The 14,583-nt window shown below is 42.9% G+C and overlaps 4 protein-coding genes across 7 annotated transcripts in view; 2 read left to right on the top strand and 2 right to left on the bottom strand.

Moving 5' to 3' along the window:
• Positions 1 to 14: 14 nt before the first annotated feature.
• Positions 15 to 1,601, bottom strand: Rack1 (Receptor of activated protein kinase C 1). Of its 3 annotated transcripts, XM_065479782.1 has the most exons (6): positions 1,577 to 1,601; positions 1,396 to 1,519; positions 1,131 to 1,339; positions 598 to 804; positions 290 to 541; positions 15 to 216 (listed from the first exon to the last, which is right to left on the bottom strand). In XM_065479782.1, the coding sequence occupies exons 2-6, from the start codon at positions 1,502 to 1,504 to the stop codon at positions 34 to 36; spliced, it is 960 nt and encodes a 319-aa protein (XP_065335854.1). In that variant the 5' UTR covers positions 1,505 to 1,519; positions 1,577 to 1,601; the 3' UTR covers positions 15 to 33. The 3 variants fall into 3 exon arrangements, 2 of the variants coding, with proteins under 2 accessions (XP_065335854.1, XP_065335774.1); XM_065479702.1 differs by lacking the exon at positions 1,577 to 1,601 and having other exon boundaries at positions 1,396 to 1,570; XR_010574402.1 differs by lacking the exons at positions 15 to 216; positions 290 to 541; positions 1,577 to 1,601 and having other exon boundaries at positions 663 to 804; positions 1,013 to 1,339; positions 1,396 to 1,570.
• A 321-nt stretch (positions 1,602 to 1,922) lies between these two features.
• Positions 1,923 to 7,009, top strand: mts (protein phosphatase 2 catalytic subunit mts). Its single transcript, XM_065480137.1, has 6 exons — positions 1,923 to 2,203; positions 2,415 to 2,624; positions 3,050 to 3,313; positions 4,853 to 5,025; positions 5,087 to 5,194; positions 5,640 to 7,009. Exons 1-6 carry the CDS (start codon positions 2,102 to 2,104, stop codon positions 5,710 to 5,712), a joined length of 930 nt encoding a protein of 309 aa, XP_065336209.1. The 5' UTR covers positions 1,923 to 2,101; the 3' UTR covers positions 5,713 to 7,009.
• Positions 7,010 to 7,338: 329 nt separating this feature from the next.
• Positions 7,339 to 14,583, bottom strand: part of LOC135948217 (solute carrier family 2, facilitated glucose transporter member 3-like) — a 195,301-nt gene continuing 188,056 nt past the window's right edge. For both annotated transcript variants that reach the window (XM_065497379.1, XM_065497378.1), the window contains exons 5-11: positions 9,255 to 9,379; positions 9,064 to 9,204; positions 8,872 to 9,009; positions 8,616 to 8,809; positions 8,346 to 8,558; positions 7,834 to 7,936; positions 7,339 to 7,777 (exon numbers count right to left, since the gene is read on the bottom strand). In XM_065497379.1, the coding sequence (XP_065353451.1) occupies positions 7,515 to 7,777; positions 7,834 to 7,936; positions 8,346 to 8,558; positions 8,616 to 8,809; positions 8,872 to 9,009; positions 9,064 to 9,204; positions 9,255 to 9,379 (1,177 nt within the window). In that variant the 3' untranslated portion in view covers positions 7,339 to 7,514. The remainder of the gene's footprint in view (positions 7,778 to 7,833; positions 7,937 to 8,345; positions 8,559 to 8,615; positions 8,810 to 8,871; positions 9,010 to 9,063; positions 9,205 to 9,254; positions 9,380 to 14,583) is intronic.
• Positions 10,698 to 14,565, top strand: LOC135948216 (uncharacterized). Its single transcript, XM_065497376.1, has 3 exons — positions 10,698 to 11,485; positions 12,398 to 12,761; positions 14,104 to 14,565. The coding sequence occupies exons 1-3, from the start codon at positions 10,713 to 10,715 to the stop codon at positions 14,527 to 14,529; spliced, it is 1,563 nt and encodes a 520-aa protein (XP_065353448.1). The 5' UTR covers positions 10,698 to 10,712; the 3' UTR covers positions 14,530 to 14,565.

Raw genomic sequence — 14,583 nt, 5'->3', positions numbered from 1 at the left:
AAAAGTCTTGGCGGTTCAGGAAAACACGTCCGTTTAATGAGAAGATACAGACGTCACCGACACTTGCCAAACTCGGATGGTGTTGTCAGAATATCCAGCGAAGAGCGTCTGTCCGTCCGTGGACCAAGCCAACGACAAGCACTGGGGAGGTTCCGCCTTGGACTGCGACACAACCTCAGGGCGCAGTTCCTCAACCATGTCCTTGCTTTCAAGATCCTGCACAAAAATAATTTAAAATTATAAAAATTGTAAATAAAAAAGTAACTAATTGACTAGAAATTGTACTGACCCAGATCTTGATGGAAGGTCCGTAAGCGGCGCAGAGCCAGTACCGGTTGGGGGAGAAGCACAACGCAGTGATGATGTCGTTATGGTCGAGGGTGTGCAAGTGCTTGCCGTCATTCAGGTCCCAAAGCATGGCCTTGCAGTCCTTGCCACCGGAAGCGCACAGGGAGCCGTCAGGGGAGACGGTGACCGTGTTCAGGTATCCAGTGTGGCCGATGTGGTTGATTTTAAGGCGGCAGTTGGTCAAGTTCCAAACCTAATAAATTAAATAAGTTAATATTTAGCCTGTAAGCGAAATGATTTACTGCTCACCTTGACCATCCTGTCCCAGCCGCATGAAACGATGATGGGGTTCTGGTGGTTGGGGGAGAATCGCACGCAGGACACCCAGTCGGTGTGTCCTTCCTCCTGGATGGTGTACTTGCACTCGGCAAGGGTGTTCCACAGCTTGATGGTCTTGTCCCGGCTACCAGACACGATTTGGCGGTTGTCGACCGAGAAGGCCACGCTGAGCACGTCCTAAAATAAATTGACATCTGTTAGCGTCGTGCAGCAGAATTCACTCAGCCTAGCAGGGGTGGAAATTTGGTTTCTCGGCCGAATTGTTTTGTTCTGTCATTCCCATATCCGCAGTAAGTAGCGCTCATCAATTAATCACGCTTACAAGTTGTTTAAATCATCCAGAACAAGGGGTAAGGCTAACAAAAAAGATATTTGCAGCACTTACCATGTGGCCAGGGATCAATCTTCTTAATCATTTGGGATTCAATGAAAAAATATGAAAAAAAATCTTCCGCATATTTTTTTTAAATCGTTTTAAATTTGAACCCATCAGGTCATCGCACCTTGGTGTGGTCTTCGAACCGTCTGGTGGTTTTACCGGCAGCCAAGTCCCACAGGCGGAGCGTCTTGTCCCACGAGCCCGAGAGCGCGTAATTTCCGTCGGAAGACAGAACCACGTCGGAAACGAAGTGCGAGTGGCCGTAGAGGCGCTTCTGAGGGAAGCCGTAGTTGGCGTCGTCCCTGGTTAGCTTCCAGACGATGAGGGTCTTGTCTGAAATCGAATTATTAGCACACGCATGCCGGAATGCATGTCGGCAAAACACGTACCACGCGAGCACGACAAGATTGTGTCCGGATATTTCGGGTTGGTCGCGATCTGGGTGACCCATCCGTTGTGCCCCCGCAGGGTTCCTCGAAGCTGAAGAGTTTCAGTCATTTTGCTGCTATGAAACTGCAAAGATGGCCAAGATATTAGAAGATTATTCGGCTGCCACGAAGAACGCCGCACACGTTAGACAACAGGCAGCCTTGGGAAAGAATACGACCGACACGACGAATCGCACACGCACAGCAGAGATTGTGGCGCTTGTGGAGGTTTCTGCAACTAGTTCTGGCGGCAAGCGCTAGGTTGCAAAATATTTTTTAGTTTGGTGGAGAAATTTTCTTATGCTCATGTACAAAAGCACTTTAGAGCTTCAAACAAGGTTAAAATCATCCTCAATTAATAAATCAAGCACACATTTTAGGGATTCCATGATAATTTTGTATGTATTTACTTGAAAGAAAATATTCTCATCATCAGTTTCATTATTCGTGCATAGATGGCGTTGTCGTCGACCAAACGTCACAGTCGGCACCACTCCAGCTATAAGAAACGACGAGTAGAGTACACGCCATTTTGTACGAAACACAAACTTCACCTGTGTCAAAAAAAGCGGATATTTTCTCGTATGCGATCGTTGAGGAAGTAGTCGAGCAGCGCAGTTCGTTGGTCTAGTTCTCGTTATCCTAAGAATCAGTGCACACTCCTAGAATGGAGGAAAAAACCTCTCTCAAAGAGTTGGACCAGTGGATAGAACAGCTCAACGACTGCAAGCAGTTGACAGAGAGTCAAGTCAAGACCCTCTGCGACAAGGTAAACTACATTACGAATTCTTTCGTCTCGTGCGTCACTGCGTCGGACGTGCGGGCGTGGACGCCAAGCACCTGCGTGCCGCGGCCAGCCACCCCCGAGCCCGTCCCTCGGAGGCGGCCGGTGGCGGTGGGCGGCCTTCGCATCAATAACAGCCACAAAGGGTGTGTGAACAGAGAGTGATTCATAATTCAACTCGTTTGATTTTTCGCAGGCCAAGGAAATTTTGTCCAAAGAGTCCAACGTTCAAGAGGTCAAGTGTCCAGTGACAGTATGTGGAGACGTGCACGGCCAGTTCCACGACCTGATGGAGCTCTTCAGGATCGGCGGCAGGTCGCCGGACACGAATTATTTGTTTATGGGCGACTATGTTGACCGTGGATATTACTCTGTAGAGACAGTTACACTTCTAGTGGCGTTGAAGGTCAGTATTTTTAATATTCAGACGAAATTAAATTTTTCAAAGCCAAACCATTAAATTTTGGCGGTAAAGTGACGTGTTGCCCAAATAGGCAATTCTCACCTTACTTTCGAATTTCTCGTTCCGAGCGGTGATTATTATTTGTAGTCTGATATCTTGGAAAGTGTATCAGGTGTGGTCTTTCACCGCGAGATAAAATTTATAAAAAATAATTTCCCTAACGCATCGGGTAGAATTTCAATGAATAATCAAGTATCAAGTTCGTCTTTCTCCTGTTAAATACGCCGTTATCTATTTGTTTTATTCAAATCCCAATTAAAACGAATGTCAGATTTTGTTTCTTAATTGAAAAGCCTTGACAGCAAAGGTCGATCCTTGACCTTGGCCACGGACGATTGCTGATCTGTGTTTTTCGGTCTTGTTCCCAGGTGCGCTACAGAGAAAGAATAACCATCCTGAGAGGCAACCACGAGTCGAGACAAATTACCCAGGTCTACGGATTCTACGACGAATGCTTAAGAAAGTACGGCAACGCGAATGTGTGGAAGTTCTTCACAGACCTGTTCGACTATTTGCCTCTGACGGCCCTCGTCGACGGCCAAATATTTTGTTTACACGGCGGTCTGTCGCCGTCGATCGACACCCTGGACCACATCAGGGCGCTGGACCGTCTGCAGGAGGTACCTCACGAGGTGAGTTTTTTGGTTTGCATCACTTGTTGTCATCAGTGACAAGCGCGTTACGTGTCATCTGCTGACGCAACGATAACGCTTTGATCGTTGTTTGTGATTCAGTTATGAAGGAAGCTCTGTCTGTCTGGACCTATTAGGTGTGATTTTCTTTTAATGAATATCTTGACGTTTGCTGAAGGCCGTGTTTACATGTAGAATTTGTTATTTAATCAAGAGAGGGGACGGTACCAACAGTAAAATTAAATGTGTGCATTGAAAATCATAATAATTATTGTAAAAAAGGGATTTTCTTGGACATTCAACGCGCTTGATAAATCAAAAAATATTTTTAATTAATTTTTCCCTCCTAAAAACTGATTTTACGCCTCTGAATATTCGTATATAATATTTTCGCTGCTGCTCACAACTCACAATTAGCAAAGGATTGGGTGTTTTTTTTTTATTGGCGTGTGCACTTTACAGGTTTCATACGTTATGACACAGTCTGCGAGAAAAATGGTGACGACGCATATATCATATCATGTAACTGTGTTAGCGCATACTGCTTCTTTGAACTCGCAACACTAGAATTTTTTTTATATTTCATTCGATGACCTTGTTGGAATTATTCGTCCTTTGCTTTGGACACAAACAAATTTACAAACTGCATCCCTCGGAATAAAATTATCATCTTATTGCGGTCATCCTGATTGATACGGTTTAATCTCCGCTGTGACTCATTACTTCCAACTTTGTGTTGTTTGTTTTTACATTGTGATCCAAACTAACGACATTTACGCGTTGTTATGCTTTAATACTGGCACTCGGTTCATTTGGAGCTACCAATTATCACTCGTGATAAGCCTGTTTAATTCGATTGCATTATTGGAAAATGAGATAGTGTTGAAAACGAATTTCCCCATCGCTTCTTTCTTGAGGCGTAATTTTAGATTGATTTTTCCTCCGTCGATAATCAACCAACGTTTAAGTGGATTGATACACTTAAAAATTTTAAAATTTCCACCGCTTGACCACATTTTCTTTTCATATTTCGATTCCTCTCGTCGAGATCTGTGCAACGGTGTATTCCACTTCATGGGGAAACTCTTTGTTTTGAAATTAAATCATATTTCAAGTAGGGAGACGGTCCTCCCCATTTAAAAATTATTTACAAACTCTGCAGCCACTTTTTTAATAAATTTATTCAATTTTAACTTCAACTGAAAGCTAAGGGATGAGTTTGTTCAAGCATTTTGCAGCATCAATCCTCTTTATCAAAGACGTGACGTCGAATAAATTGCAAATTAGTTGAAAATGAGATGAGTCTGCTCGTTTTTGCATCCAAGGCCAATCGAATTCGATCGCGGCTGCTGGACGAGTCATAACAAACAGCAGCCTCGCTCGCGCGTCTGCTTCCTTTGTGTTGAATCAATCCTCTCACAACACTCATAATAATTAATTGTCATTTCAAAACAGCCGCGTGTCGTCACTCTGAATAAGCGCTTATAACAATTATGAATGGCAAACCCGTCGGTAACGATTATTATTTTGCTCTTTTAGGGTCCCATGTGCGACCTTTTGTGGTCTGACCCCGATGACAGAGGCGGATGGGGCATCTCGCCGCGAGGCGCCGGCTACACCTTTGGTCAGGACATCTCGGAAACATTCAACCACACAAATGGACTCACCCTTGTTTCTCGGGCTCATCAACTCGTCATGGAGGGATACAATTGGTAAACCTTTGCCGTTTCAGCGCCTTTTAAACAGCGATTGAAATTGAACCTTGTCTTGCAGGTGTCATGATCGAAACGTAGTGACCATCTTCTCCGCCCCCAACTACTGCTATCGCTGTGGGAATCAGGCCGCCATCATGGAACTTGATGATGCTCTGAAGTATTCATTGTAAGTACCCAGGAATTGTGAATAATGGGGACGTTTCCTTTGATTCTTGGTTTTTAAAAAATATTATATTTGTTGGCCTATTTTTATGTGCGTGAAACCGTAATATTGGGCTTTTAAACAGCCTAATAGGGGGCGTAACCGAGGGAATACAATATGGCAGGCTTGCCGCTCATAGGGGGCGTGGTGCGCCGCCATATTGTATTCCCTCGGCGGCAGATTTTGGCTGTTTCGACCCTGAAAATGTAGCCATAAAATCTAGTATTTTTTAATACCAAAAACATGGTCAAAGGAAACATCCCTAATGGCTAGCTTAGAGTTTTGAAGAATTAAATTGCATTAAATTCTTGTGAAGAAAGGTTCGTTGGTTTTGAACCAAAAGTGACTCACGTATTTGTACATCAATCATTTCTATCTGGCGTCTGACTAAAACTCTTAATGATTGCAGCCTACAGTTCGATCCCGCCCCTCGCAGAGGGGAGCCCCACGTCACCCGCCGGACACCCGATTACTTCCTGTAAGCCTAGGCTAAGGTCAGCTGGCGTGATTTAGCAGTAACCGTGTGGACCGACACGCCACAAGTCCCAAAGCACACGCAGCTGTAGGTTCAACAACGTTGGCTGCATTTTATCCCAGCCTGAGGAGTAATTAATTCATAAATTAATTATTGCAAAATAACTATGCGGCAAGCGCACTGTCGCTGGGTGAGAGGTCCAGCCCACTTTTACGCCCTTGTTTATGCCGCGTCGCAAAACACTGACCGACCGACCGACCGAATCGCTCACTGCATTTGAACCCCCCGTCGAAGCTGCTTTTACGGCGCGGATCTCTGGCCGAGCGACAGTGCGCGGCGAATTAAGAAAATAATTAAAAATATTCACGCAAAATGTCCTGTAAGCATAGGTTTAGGCGACGTGTAATAGGTATCATACAAACAGCTCTGTATCCGGCTTCTTGGTTGCGTGCTGCTCCGGGTGGACGTGCGCCGCGCCGTGCCTCCTTCACTAGAGTTGGTTGCTAAAACTGAGTACGACCCAGTTTCCCATTTCAGTCCGCTGCATTATCATCTCATCAGTTCGCGCGAGGCACGCGCGTCTGCCTCTCCCGGAGCCAACGTCCGCTCGGAACAGCACTCGCGTAAATCTTTCATCCGGAAACTGCAAACAATCTTGCTTTCTGGGCCCCATTTTTTTACATTAATAATGTGAATGGCCTCCGACTCCGGGCAACGGCTTGTCCGGACGACGAGATTAGTTATGTGTGGTCACTCCTCCCTATTTCTTAATAGAACTAGATAATCGCGGAGCGTTTCCTTTGAAATGAGCAGCTCCCTTGCCGCACTCGAGCCGACAGTTGCAAAGTTTGGCAAGTTTGTCGTAAAAAGGGGCAGGCTCACTTCAAAGAAAACCTAACTGAAAATACAACAGACTATAAATTGTAAACAAAAACGCTTCTGGACTTGCAAAAATGATCACGTCACACTGCAGAGTTTCAAGCTAACAGACTGCACTAAAAATGTTTATTTGTCATTTCATACTAAACCGCTTCTTTCTTGATGCAAGTTACTTCATTGTTAACATGGAGTATTAGATCGCCTGTCACATTTAATTTAACGCAAACATAATGATCGAATCCTTGCAAAATTACTTCGCGCGTCCTTCCGAATAATGGGCCCCGGCTTCAGTTATTGATTTTCTTTAAATGTGTACAGTAAAAAGTATGAGCAAGCGAGGCATTCTGAAATTGGTTCAAGATCTTATGTGATGTGCCTGGTTCAGACTGTCAGAAATAAAAAACAACTCTGTGAATAATATTGAACGACGCCTTTGATTGTCCTTCGAACCTGAGAATATGAGCTACAACCTCTGCTTTTGAGGGCTCTGATTAGAATGCGGAAATTATCGTTTATATCAAGCTGAATGACACATGGTCAAAGCAGGAAGCCTTTTGTGAGGGGCTACACTCAAGTAGACAGAATTAAACATGCATTTCAGAGATATATCAATCTATTTATAGTCTCTTCTCATTGTCAGTGCTGGTTGCAAGGAGGGTTGGTTTCCTTTGAATTGTACAACATCTTACATGAATTTTTAAATCGTAAATTATAAAACAAAGCTAAAGGGTTATAGATATGAAAAAACTTATGTCAAAAGAACAATTTATTTATTATTTCTCTCAGAAAGATGTATAAAAAGCCATTAATTGTACACGCAGTGTACTCTGACAAAAGGCAACTAAAATTTTGTGGCAGAAATATCCTTTGAGCATAGAGATTTCTGAAAAACCAATATTTTTGTGCGCATGAAACAATCACGACAAACCATCATGGAGATGATTTATTCTGAAGCGCCACTTCCTCAGAGCTGATAGTGTCAGCCTCGGCAGGGTCCACGCCAAATGTTTCAGGCAGTTTCTTCCACAATAGCAGAGTGAGGAACACCGTTGAAGTAGCAAATGGTATAAAGGAAAGTGCGCCGATCGCAGACTGCATCGAAGGGAACGTCATTCCAACCAAAAAGTTGGCGCCCCAATTAGCCATACTACCGAGGGCCATTCCTGCTGACCGCGGGCCAACAGTGAATAGTTCTGGAAAAATGGTTTTTTTTATTTAGTTAAATCTAGATGAGGTTGGTAAAATTTACCTGAGGCGATAAAGTAAGGAATGGGACCCAGTCCCAAGCCGTAGAAAAAGACATAGGACAGCATCGCAACAATTGAAACGTAAGACATCCAAGGAACAGCATCCTAAAAATTGCCACACATATTATTTTTTACTTGTTCACTCTTGCATTGGAAAAGTCATATATGTAGTTAGGGTTGCATTTGCATTTTTTCACTACTGGTTTGTACCAATTTCTTGCGCAAGAAATTAATTTATTCTATTTTCCAATGTGAAAATCTAAAATTTGCAGTCGGAGTGACCAAAATTTCCACTACAGTACAGATTTTTTCTTTTAAATTGCCATTTGCTTCCTCAATTTCTCTCTGACAATTTTTAAAGTCGAGGTCATGAACTAATAATTAGAAAATTATTTAAAACTGAGGTGCAAACAATGCCTGCATGAAAAAAAAACGTTTTTTTATCACTGAACTGCATTTTTTAAATGCGGGTTTTTTGCAACCCTGCATATATATTAGATTTAAATTCATTTACCATGAAATAAATAGAAACTGCAAGCGAGAGAAGGCAGACAACCACAGTGGAGCAGCTGAAGAGCATAAGGGCTCGTCGACGGAACCTGCTGGTGAGGAAGGTTGCAAGCGCCGCGACGAGGAAATTGACCACGCCGGCTCCGATGCTGGCGTACTGACTGCTCTCGGTATCAAGACCGGCACTTTTGAATATAGGCACCGAGTAGTAGAAGACCTGAAGTGCATAATCCTTTGATTAGGGACAAAAATTGCCGGATTGTGATTAAATTACAGCATTAATGCCGCTGAGCTGCTGTCCACCTTGCATGGCGCAAACCAAAATCAAGGACCAGCGCAGAGACTTGGATTTGAGCAGGCGCAAAATGCTCCATTTCCCTTCGCTCATTTCTCTGACGCTGGCAGCTTTCGTTTCCGCGATTTCCGTCGTTAAGGCACTCTTGGGAAGGCCGCGGAGTTTTGTTAAGGCTGGAAATTATATTATAAAAATCAATAGAGATTTCGACTTCTTTTTAAATTAACGCCAGCACCTTCTGTGCATCCATCTTCATCTTTTTTGATGGCGAACAAGTACTTCGGGCTCTCAGGCAGGAAGGGTAAAACAACCAAGCTGACGAGGACTAGAATGCCATATAGGCCGAGCAAGTAATGCCAGGTGTCGGTTGAGCCTAAATGCGGGCAATTATTAAACTGGTGAAATAATATTAAATCCTTGATCGTACCCAGAATGAATTCTAGTCCGAGAATTTGTGATAGAAGGACGCCAAAGCAAATTCCGAGGGGGCACAAAACGCCCATGGGCCCGCGCCAGTCCAGAGTCACAATCTCGGTCATATACATGGGAACGACGCTGGTTGTTAAGCCTGGAATGTGGGGATTATTATTTTAATTAAAATTTATCTCCGATTATTACCTGATGAAAGTCCCACAAGAAATCTAGCCAGCACAAGCATTTCCACCGATCTTGCGGCAGGGGTGGCGACAAACAGGATTGCGGCAAAGAGGCCGAGAAAGTTGTTTGCAAATATTGCTCCTTTCCTGAAATGAAAGATTATAATTTTCGTTTATTAATTTATGAAAGTGAGAATGTCAAGTACACGTGCTGAAAAAAATCAAAGTCCTTGAGAAGGGCTTAGAGATTCATTTAAGACACTGTACTTAAAATTTGGCCGCTCGCGTTGTCATTTGGGATCATGAGCAAATATTTGATTGTCTCACAATAAATTTAGAATTACTCTCGCAATTCTATTTGATTGTACCCATGCTAGTTGAATCTATTTAGAGTGTGGTAGTTGGTAGTTGCGATAACCGCGCGGTTGAAATAAAGTTTAATTAGCGTAGCGAAAAAAAATGAAGTTTTTGGTGCACATAAAAATTCTAAGATGATGAGTCCTGCAATGTAAGTGAATACACAGACATAAAATCTAAAAAAAAACATAATTATTTTCACGAATAGGGTTGGTGATAAACTTTGTTAAATATAATAAAATCCATAATTTTCCTCAATTTTGTTCAAGAAACAAAAAAATGCAACGCGTGTGTCTGGGAAAAATCCTGTTATAAGTATAAAATTTATTGCATTAATTTTTTATTCATTAATGATGCGTTAAAGATATGAATTAGTTAAAGTGGAATGATACTAGGCAACAATTGAAAATTATTTAAATTGTTGGATGCCATACACAATTGACCGATAAACAATTTATTCTCAACAATTTGCAATAATAAAAAATGGACCTTCCTAGAGTAAATATTCAAATTTTGCCAATTTTCTGCAAAATTTACAGCGCTTGAACATATTTTCTTGGCATATTCCGATTCCTCTCGTCGAGATCTGTCCAACGGTGTCTGCCACTTATTGGGAAAACTCTTGGTTTCGAAATGAAATCGGATTTCAAGTAAGGAGACAGCCATTACCATTTGAAAAGCACGGTAACTTTCCAGCCAATTTTCTAAAAAAAATACACTGCTTCTTAGGTCAATTTAGGCTTTAACTGAATCCTAAGGGACGAGTTTATGCATTGGCAACAAGCATTTTCCAGGCTTTTGCAGTATCATTCCTCTTTAATTTTGTCATATTTGAAAATGTTTGGGCGACACACGAGATTAAAGATTTACGGAAATAAAGTAAAATTATTTGCATTAGGGGGCATCAGCATTGTCGGTTCCTAAATCACATAAAACAATCTATTGTCAGGAAAATTTTAGGATGGATCCTATTGTTCGCAAATAAAGAGAAACTATATAATTAGGATCCAAATCCATTGTTGCATCCTGTGTCTACCAACCATCTCATTGTTGATTTAAAACAGTTTCAAGATTCGCAGAGGAAGTTTGAAGTCGTCGGGAAGCGATAGACAAAAATTCTGTAATGAATCAAGAGTGGAAAACGCCTTCTGCGGCGAGTAGCAGATCGTCCAGTCAACGCTCCAATTCGTCCTCGACCGGAGACACGCGACGGACGTCGGCATCAACGTCTTATTCGGGGAAGATAAGCCAGAATTCTGCGGGCAGCGCGAGCGAGCTGCTGCAGCCTGAGGACGTGCACGCAGCCCTGAAGAACATGCTCTTCCCGCGCAACTGCGACAGCCTGTGCGTGCTGGGACAGGACTCGCGGACCCTGATGGCCGAATACCCAGGCATGATGAAGCTGAAGGTCGTGTACTCGCTGATGGTGGAGCAGCAAGTGAAGCAGTTCAAGGCCAGCATGGTGTTGAAGCAGCAGCCGCGGTCGGTCGAGGGCCAGCGGCTCTTCGCCAGGGAGCTGGCCTTCTACAGGCACGTCGACCCGCAGCTGCGCCACGTCATGGTGCAGACGATGCAGTCGCCCGTGCCCAGGAGCTACCTCACCAGGGGCCACTGCGAGCTCCCCAAGCACCGCAACCCCTCGATGCCCTTCCACAAGGGCGCCCCGGAGCCCGGATGCGACGTCAACGCGCCATCCGTGCTGATCCTGCAGGACCTCTCGGTCGACGGCTTCCGGCCGGCCCACCAGCAGCCAGAGATGGACTACAGACACTGCTCGGCTGCCCTCAGGGCGCTCGCGGTGCTGCACGGCAGCTCGGCAGTCGTCGACCGCTCCGACCCGAAGCTTAAGCGCGGATCGTACCTGAAGACGGCCTTTCCCTTCCTCGTGCCAGACAGGTATATGATTATATTTTAAGAATTTAGGGGATGATTTCAATGTTACAGTGACCTGATAATGAAATTAAAGATACATTATATTTTTAATTTATGTCTTCGCACGGTAGGTTATGGAATGTTGCCTTGACCCATTAAGAATGAAAAAAAAGTGAATATAAAAATTCAAGTTGAAGTTTTAAAATTGTTTATAATACAATTTTTTGTGTTTTCTTAATTTGATGATTCGAGATTGTTAACAATATTACGTGGGACTATAATAATTGAAAAAAAATTCACCAGTTGTATAAACCCTAAGTGTTCAAAGCCTCCAACAGATGGCGCCACAGTATAATTTAATAATAAATTTAATTTTAAGGCACTTCCGCTGCGAATTCAGACTCAATCCTGCCAATGCGCTTTCTTCACTTAATATTCTTTCTTTTGACGTGCTGAAAACCAAAATCAGTCCAGCCATTCGCTGTAGAAACGTTGGAAAAGATTTTATATTTAAAAAAAATAGTTTTTCACGATTCTACGGCGATTGGCTATACCAATTTTGGTTTTCAGCACGTCAAAAGAAAGAATATTAAGTGAAGAATGCACAGCAGCAGGATTGAGTCTGAAATCGCAGCAGAAGTGCCTTAAAATTAATTTTATTACGATAGTTTACGGTGGCGCCATCTGTTGGCGGCTTCGAACACTATGAGTTTATGCAACTGGCGAATTGAATACAAAATTTTTAACCCATATGGAAGTTTAAATTGTTGATCACCTCTCCTGGCTCAGAATAACCAAAAAATCACTTAAGTTGACAAATTCAAGAAATTTACTTTTTCGAAAACTGCGGCTTATCCTGGAAGATGTTCACCAATATTTTTACTCCTTTGTTTAATATAACAAATGGCTGCAATATGTCATGGAATTCTCGTTCAGGTGCATGACCGCCAGTCAGGAGAGCCTGTACGAGCGGGGAATGCGAGTGATCGGCGCCCTGGGACCGCACATGGAGCCGCAGCATCTGCTGCCTGGACGCGACGTCAGCAAAGTGGTTCGATTCCTCCAGCGCCACTTGCATCGTCTGATCGAGGACATCCTGACGCCGCACCCTGAGCAGCTGAACACCCTGTGTCACACCAACTGCATGAGTGCCAGCAACCTGCAATTTATCCAGGACCAACGCCACCGCCCTGTCCAGTGCAAACTTATTGGTCTTGGCCAGGTGCGCTACTGCAGACCGGCAGTCGACATTGCCCTCATTCTTTACTGCGCTGGCGACCGGGAAGTCAGAGCTTCAAAGGTAAGATAGATATATAGATTTCGGACCAGGGAATTTTGTTTTTTACCAGCCCGAAATATGCTGTTTTGTTTGAATTAGGTTTCTATATTCATATTCATACTAGCACAGCAAAGAATTAAAATTTCGTATTATTTGTTTGGTGAAAATTTCCTTAAAGCTAATAGTAATTTAAATTTCCCCCCACGGTTTTTTTCAATGTGAACAAACCATTTCTGAGTGATATTTTATGTTCTAATTAAAGTAAAAATGAAAAATCAATATGCTGTGATTTTGCAGATAATAATATATTTGTTTCGATCAAGTCGTGTAATTAATATTTTGCTAAAGATTGAACTTTTTTTGCTTTCAACAAAATTTTTGAGGCAATATTTTAAGACAGAAATAAATACACACAGAATTTTATAATTAAATTTAAGAAAAATAGGTCGGATCTACTCTGTGACGGTTAGCTAATGGTTTAAACTCTACGAGAAAAAAAATGAAATATCACGTTTTTGCAATGAACAGCAGCTGTTTCGGCCCCGCAGGCCTCATCAGCAGTAATTTACATCAACAGTAAAATTCATAACCGCAATATTAGCTGCAGAGAATTCTGAATCAGCGATTGTTGAAAACGTTCAGCTTTAATCATATCTGAATTAAATTTAAAATAGGATACGAGTCAAAAAATCTTGTTTACCCCGCCACTCTCCTTGCCTGTGATTCAACCTCATAGAATTTTAACTATTAGCTATATGTCCAGAATTTATTTTCCACACAGAGTAGAAAGGGTTGCCTTTTTTTGCTTACAACCCGGATTTTTCACCTCAATTTTTCCAATTTCTTGCTACAAAATGAATTTATTGCATATTTCCCGTGAAAATCTAAAATTTGCGGTCGGAGTGGTCAGATTTTCCTCTATTGGGAAGATGTTTTTCTTTTAAATTGGCATTTGCAGCCTCAATTTCTCCAAAAATTTATCTCTGGCAATTTTTTAAGACGAGGTCATGTGCAAATAATAAGAAAATTATTAAAAACTGAGGTTCAAACGTTGTCCGCAAGAAACTGGTTAAAATTTAATTAAAAAAACACAAAAAGCGGGTGTTTTGCAACCCTGAGAGTAGAGCCATTAAGTTTTTCATAAATTTTTAGGAATTTGCTGAATTATTTAATGTTCTGTTCGCATTGAAATACTTACGTTTTCTTTAGCAACGCTGCATTCCCTTTCTAATGCTTGTGCAAGTATTGAAAAACAGATAGAAACAAGTCAGCATAAAAAACTTTGTGGTTATGTCAAACCTCAAAATTATTTCCCAACGATCAATCACCACAAATGTTCGTTAAATTATCTGCGTGCACCCAGGTGAACCTGTTGGTGGAAGTGTACCGCGAGGAGTTCAACAACACGCTCGAAAAGTGCCAGAGGAAGCACCACTCGGCGCTGCCGACGTCCGTCGGCCTTCTGAGCGCCAGCCACCTGGCCGAGGCGCTGATGGAGACCAAGCTGTTGGGCGTAGCGATGCGCGCAATGATCGTGGCGACGGAGTTCGGCGTGGCCAAGAAAGGCCTCTCGGACGAGGAGGCGGCCGTGCGGGAATTCAGCAAGAACAAGCAGTACCGCAGCAGAGCGACCGAGGCCGTCAGGGACCTGATGGAGGCCATCGAACCCTACATCGGCGACTGCTGGCTGACCTCGGAGCACAAACAGTGCCCTCACCACACGCACAACAACAAATTCAAGCCAAACCCGGTGCTGCTGGCCAAAACCAAGCACACCACCGATAATTGAAATAAAATCACGATATATACAGATGTTAAAATTAATGAAATGATATGTCATGGC

The sequence above is a fragment of the Cloeon dipterum genome, chromosome 1 (genome assembly GCF_949628265.1).
Source record: "Cloeon dipterum chromosome 1, ieCloDipt1.1, whole genome shotgun sequence".
Taxonomy (NCBI): Eukaryota; Metazoa; Arthropoda; class Insecta; order Ephemeroptera; family Baetidae; genus Cloeon; species Cloeon dipterum.
Note: the sequence above shows the minus strand (reverse complement) of the source record. Positions and strands in the feature narration are given on the sequence as shown.

Excerpts from the sequence above, each read along its gene's own strand:
- Rack1 (XM_065479782.1), bottom strand. The coding sequence starts at position 1,504 with ATGACTGAAACTCTTCAGCTTCGAGGAACCCTGCGGGGGCACAACGGA. Across the intron at positions 1,340-1,395 it reads AATCTTGTCGTGCTCGCGTG|ACAAGACCCTCATCGTCTGG; the intron begins GTACGTGTTTTG and ends ATTCGATTTCAG. Across the intron at positions 217-289 it reads GACCTTCCATCAAGATCTGG|GATCTTGAAAGCAAGGACAT; the intron begins GTCAGTACAATT and ends ATTTTTGTGCAG.
- mts (XM_065480137.1), top strand. The coding sequence starts at position 2,102 with ATGGAGGAAAAAACCTCTCTCAAAGAGTTGGACCAGTGGATAGAACAG. Across the intron at positions 2,625-3,049 it reads CACTTCTAGTGGCGTTGAAG|GTGCGCTACAGAGAAAGAAT; the intron begins GTCAGTATTTTT and ends TCTTGTTCCCAG. Across the intron at positions 5,195-5,639 it reads GATGCTCTGAAGTATTCATT|CCTACAGTTCGATCCCGCCC; the intron begins GTAAGTACCCAG and ends TAATGATTGCAG.
- LOC135948216 (XM_065497376.1), top strand. The coding sequence starts at position 10,713 with ATGAATCAAGAGTGGAAAACGCCTTCTGCGGCGAGTAGCAGATCGTCC. Across the intron at positions 11,486-12,397 it reads CCCTTCCTCGTGCCAGACAG|GTGCATGACCGCCAGTCAGG; the intron begins GTATATGATTAT and ends ATTCTCGTTCAG. Across the intron at positions 12,762-14,103 it reads GGGAAGTCAGAGCTTCAAAG|GTGAACCTGTTGGTGGAAGT; the intron begins GTAAGATAGATA and ends GCGTGCACCCAG.